Source organism: Andrographis paniculata, unplaced genomic scaffold, assembly GCF_009805555.1.
Source record: "Andrographis paniculata isolate CXL003 unplaced genomic scaffold, ASM980555v1 Contig34END, whole genome shotgun sequence".
In the NCBI taxonomy this organism is placed as follows: Eukaryota; Viridiplantae; Streptophyta; class Magnoliopsida; order Lamiales; family Acanthaceae; genus Andrographis; species Andrographis paniculata.
Genome location: NW_026137567.1, coordinates 1,351,301 through 1,367,920, shown reverse-complemented (window position 1 = coordinate 1,367,920; position 16,620 = coordinate 1,351,301). Strand labels below are relative to the sequence as shown.

Below are 16,620 nucleotides of genomic sequence, written 5' to 3'. Positions count from 1 at the left end.
TCTTCCACCAGTCTCCTTAACCAGACGCATTCTTGTGCTGCCATAGATGTTGCGATATACTCAGCCTCGCAGCTAGAAAGAGCAACACTAGCTTGTTTCTTGCTGCACCATGAAACCCCAGCTGAACCAGTACTGAAGCAATAACCAGAAGTTGAAGGATGATCATTTTGGTCGCCTGCCCAGTCTGCATCACAGTATCCTCTCAGAATAAAATCATCTCCACAGCTACACATGAGATCAAAGTCAATTGTACTTTTCACATAGCGCAAAACTCTTTTTGCAGCTTCTAAATGAGTGGTTCTTGGATTCTGCATGTATTGAGAAATGCTGCCAATTGAATAAGAGATTTCAGGCCTTGTGACAGTTAGATAAATTAAGCTTCCAACAAGTTGTCTGAACTTTGTAGCATCCTTTAACAACTCTCCTTCATCTTTCTTTAGTTTGAGCCGTGGTTCCATTGGTGTAGCTTTTCCTTTTGATTCCTCCATTTCAAAGCATTTCAAAAGTTTTCTTGCATATCCTTTCTAAGAAAGAAAGTATCCTTCTTCTGGTCGTTCAACTTCGATACCGAGAAAACAGCCCACTTCGCCGAGGCTCTTCATTTCAAAGCGAATAGATAATTCATTTCTCAACCTCAAAATTTCAGCTTCATTGTTTCCTGTGATTATCATGTCATCCACATACAACAGAACTAAAAGGTGCACATTTTATTCCAATTTTATAAATAGGCTAGAACCGGCATCAAATATTTTAAAGCCACAAAAAATAAAGTATTGAGCTACTTTTCCATACGAGGCTCGTGGTGCTTGCTTAAGGTCATACAAGGCCTTCTTTAGTTTGCAAACATGGAACGGATTTTTCTTAGATACATGTCCTTCAGGTTGCTCCATAAACACATCACGACCCAAGTCTCCGTACAGAAATGCATTCTTTACGTCTAGTTGCCACAATTTCCACCTTTTGAAGGCTGCAAGTGAAATTATTGATCGTAATGTTACCACTTTTGCAACTGGACTGAAGGTCTCCTTGTAATCTAAGCCATAGCTTTGAGAAAATCCACGTGCAGCTAACCGGGCCTTGCACCTCTCAACAGTGCATCTGGTTTCTTCTTCAATCGGAACACCCATTTGCAAGTAACTGGCTCACAATTCTTTGGTTTTGGCACAAAGTCCGATGTTTTATTTTTATGCAGAGCGTCAATTTCATCTTGCATAGCCGCTTTCCATTCGGGTATGCTCTTGGCTTCTTCATAACTTTTGGCACTAGTTGTTCCAATAAAGAAACATGAAGTAATGCTGCAGTGATTTCAGCTCTACTTCGTAATCATTAAGATGTTGTGGTTGCCGCCTTTCTCTTCCAGACATTCTTAAATCTTGTCCAATTTGGCATTGGAGTGTCACTCGCACTTGGCTCGTCACTTTCTGGTTCTTCAAAGTTATTTTCTGGTAGTAACTGCACCCCGCTTTGCTCACTGTCACATGCAGCCCCTTGATAGTAGGTTGATATTTCATCAAACACTACGTCTAGATGTTGTAAACTTCTTAGTTTTTGGATCCATACACTTTCGCCCTTTCCTACAAGGATCATAGCCAACAAAAATACACTTCTTTGCTTTGGGATCAAGCTTAGTCCTGTTAGCTTTCGGAATGTGAACATACACTACAAAAAAAATCACAAATTGCGACGGAATTATTCCGTCGCAAATGCATATTTTTCCATCGCAAATTCATTTTGTGATGGATTTTATATCCAATTGAAAACCGTCGCAAACAATTGGTTGCAATTCCCGAACGAACAACCTGGGTTCCGTCGTAAAAATTGAAATGGAAGTTGCAATGAAAATTCCGTCGCAACATTGAAATGAAAGCATTAATGGAAATTTTGTCGCAACATTGCATTGAAACTAATCTGTTGCAAATTCCATCGAAATATTGAAATGGAAGCAACAATGGAAATTCCGTTGCAACATTGCAATAAAATTAATTTATTGCAAATTCAGTCGCAACATTGCAATAAAATTAATTTATTGCAAATTCAGCTGCAACATTGAGTAACATTGCAATGTAATTAATCTATTGCAAATTCCGTCGTAACATTACAAAAAAATATTTACATTTGAACATATTAAGAATTAATATCAATATGAATTACTAAATTACATTATATACATTTGAAACTTGCTAGAAGTTTTTGCATCCATAGGAACTGAATTATGTACTCGTGATGGTGAGCCTACAATATATCACACACATTTATAAGTTTGAGAAAAATAAAAAATAAAATAAGTGGGAGAGCCTACAATATAACAAAAACACTTAAGCCCTCCTCCTCCTCCTCTTCTTCTTCTTCTTCATATTCTGTTTCATCAGTGGCCTCTACCTCCACTTCAGAGTCAGATGAAGAAGATTCAGAGGGAGCATCCTTATCACCATGTTCATACCTGTAGAACCTCCTCTTTATCATTCTTTATCACCATGTTCATACCTGTAGAACCTCCTCTTTATCATTCTTTATCACCTCTTTATTCTCAACTGAAAAGTATAAAAATGGAGTAAAATCAGCACTAAAGACTTGCTCAAAGTAATTACAAAATAACTTCCATCTACAAATATAGACTAGTTCTTCCAAGCTCGAAGCTTTTATCTTCGGACTAATACAAATAACCATCACCTACATTAATGCAACTCAAATCCAATTAGTCTCTTCCTGGAGTCTTCAAAGTAGCTTAACGTATTTCCACAGGAGGTATTTAATTCACGCAAAGCACAAATTGTTGGAATATTAAAACATTAGATTGTAGCTAGAAATAATTTCACCAACGCTCAGAGCATCGAAACGAAACTGTATAGACATATTTCTCTCGCAAAGTGCATAAACATTCAATAAATTCAAACCAAGCCAAAATCTCCTGGAACCATGGTTCGCCGGATCGGCCGATTCGGGTCCGACTCGGCCGATCCGGAACCGGAACGGGCAGGACCGTTCCGGTACGAAAAAAAATCCGATTTTCTTCCAAATCTTCATGAAATCATTCAATTTTTTTTTATTTTGGAGATGTTTTTGTCAATCATTCTCCTTCCGTTACTTCAATTTAATACGTAGAACTTGTGAAGTACTTCAATTTCATATTTGGAATTTGAAACTTGGAAAGGAGAAGATGTGAGTTTAGGGATAAATTTAGGGAAGATATTGTTCGGTAAGATGAAGAAGTAGTGGAAGGTGCGGCTGCGTTGTGAATAAAGAAGGTTGCTGAAGAAGAAGAGGATTGGAGAGGAAGATCGAGCAGTGTTGTCGGTTGGGGAAGAGGATAGTGTAGGTTGGGAAGAAGAACGAGTAGCGAATAATTAATTGAAAATATTTTGGAAAATAATCTAAATAATTATTTAAGTCCATTTAACTTAATTTTTGTAAATATAAGTATAAAATTAATTTATTTACTTTGGATCGGAATTAGTATTAGATTATTTTAATTATTTTGTTTATTTAATTTTTAAATTTAATTGTTTTGATTTGTCTTTAATTTTTACTTAATTTATTCAAATTGATTTTCTTTAAAATTGATATTTTAGAATAACTTATAACTAATTGTAAAATTATTTTTTAGATCAAATTATATATATAATTTTAAAATTAATTATATTTATGTTTTAATATATTTAATTGTGTATATTATCATTTTTTAAAATAAAAAATTTTATATAAAAATAATGTTGACCGATATTTGAACGATACACCGCACCGATATGCCGCGACGTATCTGGAACGGTGAAAGCCGATCCGCGACAACGATCCACGACGGCGAACCATGCCTGGAACAGAATAGTAGTGCTTCCAAATATGTATCTCTCTAACTGCGAATTAGTAAGTGTCCATTAAATGCCAGAGGTATGGAACCAGAGAAGATACCTGAAAATTCGAACGGCTGCTTGCGATGTCTCAGTGTCCGCGACGAAGAAGAAAGGGAAAGGGTTTTGGAGAAGCAGAGAAGGGATCACCTGTATATGCATTTGCAGCAAGCAACTTAGAACAAATTCCCCAAATAAATATAAATAATATGCTTTGTTTTAATCAATCCCAGAAACCACCAAAGGCAGACATTAAATCACTGAAATTAAGTAGGGGGGAAGGTGGATAAATTTTATATACAACTATTATTATTATTATTATTATTATTATTATTAGTTGTTTTAATAATAATGGTATGTACGGTTATATTATATGTAAATGTGTAAAAATGTATATAATAATAATATAATAATATTATTAATATTAATACAATTTTAGGATATAATAATAATAATTAATACAAAAAGATTTTTTTTTTTTATTACAACAGAATGTATATCAATTGTAAAATCCATTGTAAAATTGCAATGGATTTTTTTATTTGTCGACTAAATTGCCATAGAATATATATCAGTTGTACAATTCATTGCCAAATGTACAAAGGAGATCGAGTAATTGTCACGACTGACAACTCCACCTATCCGGTAGAGAAAGAAGGCGTGGTGAACTTTGGAGCACATGATCAAACCACAGTCAAGCTGAAGGATGTTTATCATGTTTCAGGTTTGAAAACAAATTTGGTTTCAGTTTCTCAAATTACTAAATCTGGAAAACATGTACTGTTTGGGCCCAAGGATGTGAAAATTATGGATAATGTGAAGATAATATCCGGAAATGTTCTCGCTTCAGGTGAGAGGAAAGGCTCCTTGTTCGTCTTGTCCGCAGGAGAAGCATACATATGTCAAGAAAACAAGCCAAACTGAAAGCGCATCGATTTGGCATGCAAGATTAGGACACTTGGGATACCAATTGTCGCAGCAGATATCATAATGAAAACTAGTGGATGGTATGCCATCTTTACAAAAGGTACATGAGGAAATTATTTGCCAAGGGTGTCAATTTAGTAAGTCTCATCACCTTCATTTTGTAAGATCGACAAATCGGAGATCTGTGATGCTTGAGTTGGTACATACTGATCTGATGAGACCAACGTAACTAAAACACCAAGTTACAGCGGATATAAATACCTTATGGTGTTTGTAGATGACTTTACAAGGTACACTTTCCTACGGGATAAAAGTGAAGCATTGGAGATATTCAAGGAGTTCAGAGAAGCTGTGGAAAAAGAATTTGGATTACCCTTAAAATGTTTGAGCAGCGACAATAGTGGAGAATACATGTCAAATGACTTCTTTAAATACTGCGACAAACATAGCATCTCAAGACAATTGACGTGTCCAAACACTCCACAGTAGAATGGCGTTTCCAAAGAAAAATGCACATCTTGTATCAGTAAGTCTTTCATGGCTGCATGATAAAAATCTTCCTCGAGAACTTTGGGCCGAAGTTGTTCGTTGCGCATGTCATGTGATCGATCGACTACCTCCCTGGCCAGGTAAAGAAAAATCACCTTTTGAGGCAGTATATAAGGTCAAAGCGAATGCGAGTCACTTGGGAGTATTTGGTTCTATATGCTATGTTGAGTAGTTTGTTTTCATAAGTATACTAAAGTCTTCTCTTTTTTTTTTTTTTTTTTTTTTTTTTTTTTTTTTTAAGAAAATTTTTGTTCGTCATTTTTTTTGGGGGTAAATTTCTACCTTTTCTAATATATATTCAGGTTTTGAATAAAATCAAATCTAACTATTCTATTTTTTTAATTAGATTACAATTTTTATACTCCCTTCATCCCACAGCAAAGTTGCCACTTTCTATTTTTATCCGTCTCATTACAATGTTACCGTTTCCTATTTTAGTAACTTTTATACACATCTAAAATAACAAATACCCTCCTTTTTACATTTTATTACGGAAATGCCCTTCTACATTTTTACACAAATAACAAAATTAAAACACATTTAATACTCACCCCATTAATTTAACTTCTACCTACCCGTCTAATATCTATCTATCCACCATCACTCTCTCACCCACCTTCCTCTCGATTAAGGTTTGTAACCCTCGCCATCCTCTACGCCGTCGTTGTCGCCCCTTTCTTTTCGACTCATTTTTCCGGTGATGTCGTTCGCCCCACACTCCCCTGTAGCGGCGGAGGGTTGTTCCTCCCTTGAGAGGGATCGTTTACGCTTTGTGGGTGGGTTTTCGGAGTTGTTTAGTGACTCCAATGATTCCTCCAAATCGGTCGTCGCCGATGCCTTTTCCGTTTCCGATTTCTTTGGATCTACTACCGCGAACACTAATCCCATGGTGCTCCATGGATTCGCCCCTGATTCGGAGCCGGAGGTTGATTCAAGTGTTGCCCTTGTTCGAGCCAGGCGATCGCTGTTTTGGATACCTTCTTCGTCGACCCGGGGTAGGATTGAAGCGGCTCCATTGAGTTGCTCTTCTACCAGTGGAGTTGTCATCGATATGCTTCGTATATACTGTCCTCTCACCGTCGAGCCACTGGAGTACCGTGTTGGAGGTTGGTAGATTTCATTTTCTTTCAAATTATGAAGATGTTGCCCTAAAAATTTTGTTTAACGTACCGTGAATAGGCTTGTTAATTTTTGTTAATGAACTTATTAATCTTTGTTTGTTGTTGTTTGTAGGAAAAATTGAAAATCATTTGGGTCAATGATTTACTATCCTACGGCTACATGTTGGATGGTATGATCTCTACAGGTGAGGTAAAAATCGATATACTTGTTGCGAAAAATTGTGGCTTACTTGATTGTCCCTGATTATGTGTGTGTGCAAAATTTGTATGGCAAGTCATTGTTGGTTTTGGGTATGAATAGCCTGAGATGATGAAAATTTTAAGTCACTAGTGATTTGAATAAGTAGGTGGTTCACTGTTGCATAAAAACGAGTTTTTGGAGACTTATACTTAGTATAAAGTCATCGCTCGTCCAACATGAGCACGGTCCCTTATTTGATTCAATACATTTCTTAACAATGTATTGAATTCAGGCATTCAATGATCTATACATTGAGAGAATGTTTTAACGTTGTCCCTTGTACTCGATGATGATTTTATAATCTGAGAGCGAAAGTCTCGTGTCCCTAAATTACCTCATTGACCAGGACCAAAATTCAAACAAAATGGCCTGAAAAAATTTACTTCTATGCACTCGGTGATGATTCTATAATATGAGGGTGTCAAAGGTTCCGGTACAAAACACAACAATGTAACACAACTGTAACTGAATTTAAAGAGATTACATTACAATTGCAAAGTGTTGTTTCAATATAGCATTTTGTGAGTTGTAATGAAACTCATATACAAAAGAGAAAGTAGTTACAAAAACTTTCCTATGGCTACTAATTGCAAATGATATTAATGCTTACAAATGAGGAAATACCTCTGTCCTTCAAATCAATTCCTCAATGGCAGTGATTAGTTCTTCGAAACCTTCTGCTTCATTTGCTTCTATTAATGTATCAATGGATGCCTTGATCAACTCCTGGTCAATCTCTAGGTTGTGGGAAGTATATTGTTTCTTATCATTGCAGATTTACCAATACGAGGAATCTTGTAGTTGTTTCACCCGTTGCATGCCATTATTTCCTTAAGACAACCTTGCAAGCTTAGGAAAACATTGTTTAAGGTTGTGTCGGATAGTTGGTCAAAAGATTTATGCACCGCCTGTAACAGTTCATCCACGTTTGATGCTATGGTTGAAACTTGTAGTGACTGTAGTGCTTGAAACCACCCCAAATCATTTATATTTGTGTCGGGACTGTTTGATGGTTGAAAAGTAAGATGGATATCAAATCCATCGCTGCTTGCAGTTTTCCTAAAGTCCGGATCACTGTCATCAATGTGTGGTTTGACATTGTTTTGTTGTATTAAAATGCTTTTGCTTGCTCTTGCTGGCCATTTCGCTTTAATCATTGGAAGTAACTCCATATATTTGGAAATGCATTTATGTGGAACTCATACTCATCTATATTCATATGTAAAAGTGGTAATACCTCGTTGATTATTAATGCCTTGGTGACTTCCTTTGTGATTGAATCCATTGGCTTCGTTTCCAAGGTGCTAGCAAGTCGGTTTTTTGATTTATTTCTGGCTGGAACTTGTTTTGTGAAAGTAAAAATACGTATTTTCCCATCAAAAATACATTGCCCTTCTTCTCCATATAAGGGTCTGCTCACAGCACATAGGAACATTACCTTTGTAATAAACCTTTTGTTTTGGCAGACCCTATAAGGATCAAACTCGTCGGGGGTGAGATAATATTTTTCAGTGTTACGAGTAATATAAAACCATTTTTCGTCTATGTGTACAACATTAGACATGCTCTTAAACTTGATGACACTCATATCCTGGCCCACTTCGACATGATTCAGACTGAATCTCAGTTGGATGCTGTCAATGCTGGTTTTATGGCATTACTGTGGTGCCTGATCAGGCCATTTTTGGCCCACCTTCCGACAGTGGACTTGCTAACACACATTTCATGTGCCACACTACGATAACTGCCACGCTTACTGTACGGAATATTTTGCATTGCTGTGTTGTCGAGAATGTGTTTCTTTTCACTCCTTTTACCTATTTTATGGTTGTTTAAATTGATTGGCATACCTGATGCTTGCTGTTGCATGGCTCTTTTCCATATTCTACGTACTACATTGCGTGAAACGCCGAATTTGATTGCTGCTTCATTGATCTTTCTATGTGCAGGCCTTCGATTCTTGTTGTTTTCTAACAAAAATTGCGCTATATTGTTGAGTTCCACGCTCGTTAGATTCTTCCTTCTCTTCATTTGAGGTAATGAATATTTTATCTAGCTTCAAATTCATTGCTATTAATGATGCATTTATAGATGTAGTTTGAGAGGGAAGTGAAATTGTTAAAGGGAGGGATAATAATATTTTGATAAGAGGGAAACTGAAAACTATTTATATTCTCTTTTGCAGGTGAAAAATTGAGAGAAGAATGTAATTGTTTATTGCACTGTCCGTGGCCGCTGTATGTTTGTGAAAAAATTGTGTATTTGCATCATTTAAGTGTATTATTGTCTATTTATATTAATTATGTATTAAACAACCATATATTTTAACATTATGCTTTTTTTTTAATTGATTATGTATTAAGTAATGTATATTTTAAAATTAGATTATTGTTTGTATTAACTAATATTAGTTTACTTTTTATTACTTTATCAATGACTTAAAGGATCTTTTCTCATTATTTTGTACTATCCACCAATATAATACTAGTATAAAAAACAACGTGCCAAAGTAAATGGCAATCTTCCTCTGAAACGGAGGGAGTACTGTATATTTTTTATTTTATTTTAGTCTTCAACCCCGCCAACCGTATGGTGCTGGCTCCCCCATTGTTTCCACTTCTATAATTAATTTAATTATTACAATTTATTTAATCATTTGTGTACACCAGTCTAGAGTAAAATACATATAATTATATCTAGTATTTATAGCATACAGTCCTTCATCATTAAGTAATATGTATCCTGATTTGGTACACATAGCTACAAGGTGTTTGCTACATAAGTTCTTAATATGCATCCATAATTGATACACGTAGTTGCAATATGTTTGTATAGATATAGGCATGAAATATTCAACATTTTTCCTTGGATGTTTTTTTTTTACAGATAATGTGTCTCGTTAAACCTTACTAAGAAAAAACTCATTGGAAAATAATTCTAGTGAAAGAAAAAAAAATACATCATTTTAGGCTGTCGGGTAAATGAGGCTCGACTGGGTGATCGCCTAATACTCGACGAAGTTGAGATACATGAAACACATGATGGATACGACTAGTGGCTGGCAAAGCCAGCTTATATGCGACCTTTCCTACGCAATGGGTGCCCTGGCGCAAACTGCCTTGGCGATAGGGTCTGACCTTCAAGAATACTAAGTCACCAACCTGGAAGGTGAGCTCACGGTGATGGGCATTAGCTGTATGCACCATGCGATGTTGAGCACGCTCCAAGTGGTGTTTCAACTGTCGCAAAACTGCCTCGCGGCCGCCAAGTAACTCTGAAGCTGCAGCAACTCGGCATTCCTCTGGCAAGAAGCTATGCAGTGTGGATGGCGGTCAGCCATAAACGATTGAGAAGGGCGTAGTGGCAGCGGCAGTGTGGAAGGAGGTGTTGTACCATTACTCAGCCCATGGAAGGCAGGCTGCCCATTTTCGGGGCTGTTCCGAGCAAAAACAACGAAGGTATGTCTCTAGTGTGCGATTCAAGGCTTCAGTTTGGCCGTCAGTTTCCGGGTGATACGCCCAGCTGAAAAGTATTTTTGTGCCCTGTAAATGAAACATCTCTTGCCATAAGGAACCCATAAAAATTCGGTCGTGATCGCTCACTATTGTACGTGGCATTCCATGTAGATGAACTATCTCATTGACAAAGATCTCGGCAATGGAGGTGGCGGTGTAATGGCGCCGTAGTGCAATAAAGTGCCCATATTTACTGAGTCGGTTGACGACTACCAAGACACAAGAGAATCCCAAAGATTGAGGAAGGCCAGTGATGAAATCCATTGCTAAATCTTCCCAAACTCTCTCCGGGTTAGGAAGGGGCTGCAGAAGTTCTCCAGAAGAAAACGTCTCCTATTTAGCCTTCTGGCAAGTGAGACATTGTTTAACATATTTACGAACTCGGCGATACATTCCTGCCCAATACACAGAAGCAGCCAATCGTCGGTAGGTGCAGTGTACTCCCGCGTGACCACCAAATGGGGTGTCATGAAATTCCTCCAACAATTTTTCTATCCATGGGGGGGTTGCCGACAACACCAAGTGCCCCCGATACAATAAAATTCCTTGTCGATATTCATAATAAGGATGTGATTTGTTCCCTGAGATAAGATCTTGGATAATCACCTGCAATGCCGGGTCAGATTTTTGCTCGGCCACAAGCTCATCTGCAGCTGGCCAATGCAGCAAAGAAATCGCAGAAAACTGAGCTGTTTTGGTGGGAGCCAGCCTCTGCACCTGATCAGGAGACAATAATGAAAGCTCTTGCCGGCGGGAAAGGGAATCAACAGCAGCATTGATACGACCTAGTTTATAAACCACATCGAAGGAATACCCAAGAAGTTTGGCTATCCAAGACTGCTGAGCGGGAGTACCAATCTTCTGAGAGAGTAGATGGCGCAAACTATGATGATCCGTATGCACCGTGAAATGGCGGCCAATCAGATATGGACGCCAATGTTGTATGGAAAACACTAAACTTATCAATTCTCGTTCATAGGCTGATTTCCCTCGAGCTCTATCTCCTAGCGCGTTACTGAAATAAGCTATAGGCCTATGCTCTTGCATAAGTACCGCACCTATGCCGGAGCCAGAGGCATTAGACTCTACGATGAATGATTTGTTAAAATCCGGCATTGCAAGCACAGGGGCTGTGATAAGGGCCTGCTTTAATTTATCGAAGGCAGCCTGTGCTGATGGTGGCCACGAAAACTTCCTTTCTACAGCTTCCTTACGCAGGAGATCAGTCAATGGGCGAGCAATGCTACCATAGTGTTGCACAAACCGTCGATAATATCCAGACAACCCTAGAAAACCACGAACGGCCTTAGTCGAATGCGGAATTTCCCAATCCCAAACAGCCTGTAACTTAGCCGGGTCCATGGAGACTCCATTGGAAGAGATAATATGCCCCAAATATTCCACCTTTAGGCTGCCAAATGTGCACTTCTTGCGATTTGCCACAAAACGACTCTCTTGCAGTAACTAAAGTGTTTTATTTAAGTGCTGCAAGTGCTTCTCTAAACATGGGCTATAGATTAGTATGTCATCAAAGAATACCAAAATATATTTACGCAAGTAAGGTCGAAAGAGATCGTTCATGGTTGTCTGGAAGGTGGCAGGAGCATTGGTCAGTCCAAATGGCACGACTAAGAATTCATAATGTCCGTTGTGAGTCCGAAAAGCAGTTTTATGCACATCCTCCGGGGCCACTTGAATTTGGTGATAGCCTGAGCGAAGATCAATTTTAGAAAATATTGTTGCACCGGAAAGCTCATCTAACATCTCTTGAATCACCGGGATTGGGTATTTGTCGGCAATGGTGGATTTGTTGAGCTCTTGGTAGTCAACACAAAGCCTCCAACTCCCATCTTTCTTTTTGACCAGTAAAACGGGGCTTGAAAAAGGGCTAGTGCTGGGACGGATGATTTCTGCAACAAGCATATCGTGTACCAAACGTTCAATCTCATCTTTTTGGATCTGTCCGTACCTGTAGGGGCGTACAGATGCCGGCACTGCTCCAGGTTTCAATGGAATGCGGTGGTCGCTATAGCGATTCGGTGGCAACTCATTCAGTTCTGCAAACACCTCAGGGAATTCCTCAAGAATCTGCGCAATTTTTGGCAGCATTGCAGGCCTGTTCTCAGGGCTGTTGTGGTAATTCTCGATGTCTGAACGTAAAAGTAAGGCGCTGAATTCCACCTCTATAATATCCAACAAGTTCTGAATAGTTTCTGGGCCCTGATACAACTCTGGATCGCTGCGCAAGGTCATCTGCTGCCCCGCCAAGTAGTACTGCATCTCCAAGGCTTTCCAATCCATCTGAATTTTTCCTAATGTCCTGAGCCATGTGACACCCAATATTATATCCACCCCACAAAGAGGAATTACGTGACAGTCTGTCTGCATTTCTGCTCCATCGATCTGTATACTCAATTTCGAGCGTACTCCCGTACTTGCAACCTTGCGACCATCGCCTAGTACAACGTTTGAATTCCTGTGTGGCGTCTACGTTCAATTTGGCATGTAGAACCAATTTTTGGGAAATAAAATTATGGCTTGCACCGCTGTCAATTAGTACCGTTACGCTAAATCCAAAAAGACTACCACAAAGACGCATGGTTCAGGGTCCCGAAAATCCAGCCAAGGCGTATAAAGGAACGGCCCTCTGTGTTGTTTCCTCCTCGGGCGGTTGGTCACTTTCCATGGTAGGTTCCGCCTCCTCAGTAAATTCGCCCTCTCTCATTTCTCTTAACTCCGCAACCCAGTTGCCTAAATCATCCTTCACCACAACATTAAGATATTTACTTTCGCATTTGTAGAGTGGACTATAGGGTTGTTTGCACTAGTAGCAAAGCCGTTTCTCTTGACACTCACGATACTCGTCGCGATTTAATTTTCTTGTGCTACCCCTTGAGGAAGGGGCTGAAGTGACTGATCGTTGCCCCCCACAATATTGCTGCTAGTCGAATGGCGGTTCTCTACTCCTCCAGTTGTGTGTGAGGAGATAGTGCTTCCAGCTCACCCAACTAGGTTATTTCGCAGTGTCGAAAAGGTTTTTTTCAGATACAATTCTGCCGCAGATCCATTTTTCAACTCCCATTCAATGCTTCTGCTTACACGGATTGCAGATTCGAGATCCGGGGCACTACAAAAAAAATTACAAATCACTACGGAAAAATTCCGTCACAACTGACAAAATTTCTGTCACAACTTTCAATTACAACGGAATTTGCGACCAAGTAGAAGTTGTAGTAAATATTATTGTAGTAACCCAATGTGACAATTAAAATTTTCTGTTGCAGAGAATTGCAATAGAATCAGTGACAGTCATTTCTATCGCAATTTTTTGTTACGGAATTTTACTACAGAAATATATTGTTATCATAGTGCAATATAATGGAAAAAATTTGTGGCTAATTCTATTGCAAGTTTTTGCAACGCATTTTAAAAAAGAATATATGTGTTGCAAATAGAATAGCAAATTGCGAGAGAATATAACTATTGCTAATTCCGTCGCAATTTTTACAATTTCTTTTGCTCATTTCTTGTCAATTTTTTTTCCAATATCTATCTAAAAAATATTAATTCAATCCTCCATAATCAATAAATTTAATGATTCAATTAATATATCTTCTCAAAGATACAAGAACTAGTTGAAATCATATAAAATTTTCAAATTTAAACACTATTAATAGACCAAAAACACAATGTATTTAGTATGAATACCGCAATTTGCGGAGCTCGAGCGATTCTTGAAGAACACCGATGCCTTATTCTTATCCAAATGCATCATGCACATTTCCAACGTGTAAACACGCGACTCGACGCTATCCGATTTAGCACAGGCGGAGTAGACGTGCCATTTATTACGCCTGTCGTCGCCGCACATCACGTGAACTTCGCTGATGAGGCCAAGTTTGGCGAAATGGCGATCGAGAACAGCGACTTCGTCAGAAAAGCTTCGATGTGGATACGACTGAGCGCCCGGGAACATAAAGCATCCGCGAGTGTATTTGACAGAGCACACCATGAGCCCGATCGTTCCAGCGAGATTAACGACGGGCAGGATCGAGAGCAGTAATTTAGTAGTCCCACAAGTTTTGAGGATCATCCTGTACGGGTACACGAAAAGGCTAGAGTCCGACAGCACATAGGAGTCAACTTCATCGTTGCATAATGATGCGACAATCGTGCATTCTGCTGGCGCCAGAATTTCATCCAACTGCGCTTTAGAAAGAGCTCGGTGGCCACGGTTCTCAGGATCAGCAAATATTCCAGGATTGAAAAACGATATCTCAAGTCTTTTCTCATAACCTTCAAAACCGATTGCCGAGGGCACCATAGCCATTTTGATTCAGTAGGAAAAGGCGCGAGGAAATAATACAAAAGCAGAGTTTGAAAGCTGAATAACTGGTTATGATCACAGAGCTTGACGAATATCAGGATGGCTTCCGAGCACACTGAATTTCAAAAAGTTGACAAATAAAATGCATATAATAGCACAAGATTAATCGTAAACTGGATAAATATTACAGGGTAACAAGTAAAGCTCACGTTGGAGTATGGAGCAGATCGGAACTTCTTGATTCCTCCGTTCGGGCGAACATATTCGATTGTGTATTCGAGAGGAGCTTCATATGATAAGTTTTTACTACTAGACTCGTTCTTCCCTCCCTTTAATTCCATTATGTCATTCAGTTCTTCCCTTGTAAACAGTTAAATGCAATTCAGAAAGACAAGAATTCGATAAATTCGAAAGGTAATAACTAATAACAGATCTCTTTTGAAGTAAAACTTTTAACAGAGCTCACAACAACTAATCTGAATCAATTACATACAAATATAGACCAATTTTCCAGATGACATGAAAGAGGTTTATCGATTCTACTAATGAACAAATGGTATACTTCACATATAATTCATGATTTTCAGTTTCAATCGATCAAACTAGATCCAGCAATTCACTGTAAAAATTCGCAAAATCCAACTATAATCGGAAAATTCATGCTGCATAAAAACACAACAATATCGATTATAATCACAAATTCAAATTCAAATTCCAACACGTAGCACCAGGATATAAATCGCGAATCACGTTGTACATCGAAATACAAATACTCATCAAATAAAAGAGAAACTAAAAATTGAGATGGTTCGATTCGCCTCGCGCTTACAATTAAACGTGTTCGATGTGCGCAATAAACTCCGATCAGATGCAAGTGAAGAACTATGTTGTTTTCTTTTTCACGGTCGTCTCGCGAATAACAATCCTAGAAATTCAAATGAAACCGCTAACATTAACAAGGAAGGGGATCAAACAGATTTCTCGAAAGAAATGAATAAATTGATGGAAAACTTACCAAGTGTGAAGAGTTCTACCGATGAATCGCAAAGCAAACCCTAGAAGAAATGAGAAAACGATCGAAGACGATGACTTTCGAAGACGATCGAAAACGGTTTGGTTTCGGTTTAGATTTTCTCAAACCAGCAGAAGAAGAAGAGGAAGAAGAAGAAAGGAGGAAAGGAGGAGAAAGGAAAGAAATGGGAGGAAGAAATAAGGAAGAGGGAGAACCTGTGTGTGCGGGCGCAGGCGCGGCTGCGGCGGCCGAAGGAAGAGAAGAACCTGTGTGTGCGGGCGCAGGCGCGGCTGCAACTGACGAAGGAAGAGAAGAACCTGTTTGCGAGGGCTGCTGCTGTATCCGCGGAGTGTGGACGTGATGGCTAAGTATTAATTAGACATTAGGATTAAATTATTAATATTTTATAATAATATTATTATATTTATAATTAAAATTTAAAATATAACAATAATAATATTAAAAAATAATAATACTATTAATATTTTTTAATTTATATTTTATATTTTATAATTTAAATTATTTTATTATCTATTATAATATTTTTATAATTTAATTATTTACTATATTTATTATTTTAATTATTTTTATATTGTAATAATTTAATTAATTAATTATATATATGATTTTAATAAATAAATAAAATTAATTATTAAAAATTTAAAATTTTAAAAATTAAATTAAAAATTTAAAAAAATAATAATTATTAAATTATTTATAAAATTAAAAAATTAATTTTTTTTTATTTGAACTTAATTTTTTGAAAATCTGCAATAGATTTAATCTATTGCTATTTCCATCGTAATTTTGTAACGGAATATTTTATTCGTTGCATAATTTTTGGGAAATCTGCAACAAATTTAATATTTTGCTATTTCCGTCGCAATTTTGCAACTGAATATTATATTCCTTGTATAATTTCAAAAATATTTGTGACAAATCTATTCTATTGCAGTATTCTCTCACAACATATCGCAATTGAGATTATTTCTTTGTTGCCTAGCAAGTTTCGTTGCAATTTTGCAATAGATTGTATTCCGTAGCAATATTCCATTGCAATTTTCAATTTTTTTTGTAGTGGGG

General features: G+C 37.7%; 2 protein-coding genes and 2 long non-coding RNA genes across 6 annotated transcripts in view; 1 reads left to right on the top strand and 3 right to left on the bottom strand.

Moving 5' to 3' along the window:
* The window catches only part of LOC127248395 (40S ribosomal protein S26-3-like), a 63,071-nt gene extending 60,152 nt beyond the window's left edge, over positions 1 to 2,919 (bottom strand). Inside the window, exon 1 of the mRNA XM_051270709.1 lies at positions 2,916 to 2,919. Coding sequence (XP_051126666.1) covers positions 2,916 to 2,918 — 3 coding nt within the window. The 5' untranslated portion in view covers position 2,919. The remainder of the gene's footprint in view (positions 1 to 2,915) is intronic.
* Positions 2,920 to 6,067: 3,148 nt separating this feature from the next.
* Positions 6,068 to 9,005, top strand: LOC127248889 (uncharacterized). The gene is made up of 4 exons (XR_007838192.1): positions 6,068 to 6,427; positions 6,555 to 6,632; positions 8,633 to 8,719; positions 8,869 to 9,005. It is a non-coding gene; the product is annotated as an uncharacterized LOC127248889 (long non-coding RNA).
* A 4,169-nt stretch (positions 9,006 to 13,174) lies between these two features.
* Positions 13,175 to 14,880, bottom strand: LOC127248814 (S-adenosylmethionine decarboxylase proenzyme-like). Of its 2 annotated transcripts, XM_051271355.1 has the most exons (3): positions 14,735 to 14,880; positions 13,907 to 14,640; positions 13,175 to 13,325 (listed from the first exon to the last, which is right to left on the bottom strand). In XM_051271355.1, the coding sequence occupies exons 2-3, from the start codon at positions 14,526 to 14,528 to the stop codon at positions 13,294 to 13,296; spliced, it is 654 nt and encodes a 217-aa protein (XP_051127312.1). In that variant the 5' UTR covers positions 14,529 to 14,640; positions 14,735 to 14,880; the 3' UTR covers positions 13,175 to 13,293. The 2 variants fall into 2 exon arrangements, with proteins under 2 accessions (XP_051127312.1, XP_051127311.1); XM_051271354.1 differs by lacking the exon at positions 13,175 to 13,325 and having other exon boundaries at positions 13,778 to 14,640.
* Positions 14,869 to 15,886, bottom strand: LOC127248815 (uncharacterized). Of its 2 annotated transcripts, none has more exons than XR_007838154.1 (3): positions 15,541 to 15,886; positions 15,355 to 15,450; positions 14,869 to 14,880 (listed from the first exon to the last, which is right to left on the bottom strand). It is a non-coding gene; the product is annotated as an uncharacterized LOC127248815 (long non-coding RNA). The 2 variants fall into 2 exon arrangements; XR_007838155.1 differs by having other exon boundaries at positions 14,874 to 14,885.
* Between the last annotated feature and the right edge of the window lie 734 nt (positions 15,887 to 16,620).

Bases quoted from the DNA above. Each gene is read 5' to 3' on its own strand.
- LOC127248814 (XM_051271354.1), bottom strand. From the start codon at position 14,528: ATGGCTATGGTGCCCTCGGCAATCGGTTTTGAAGGTTATGAGAAAAGA.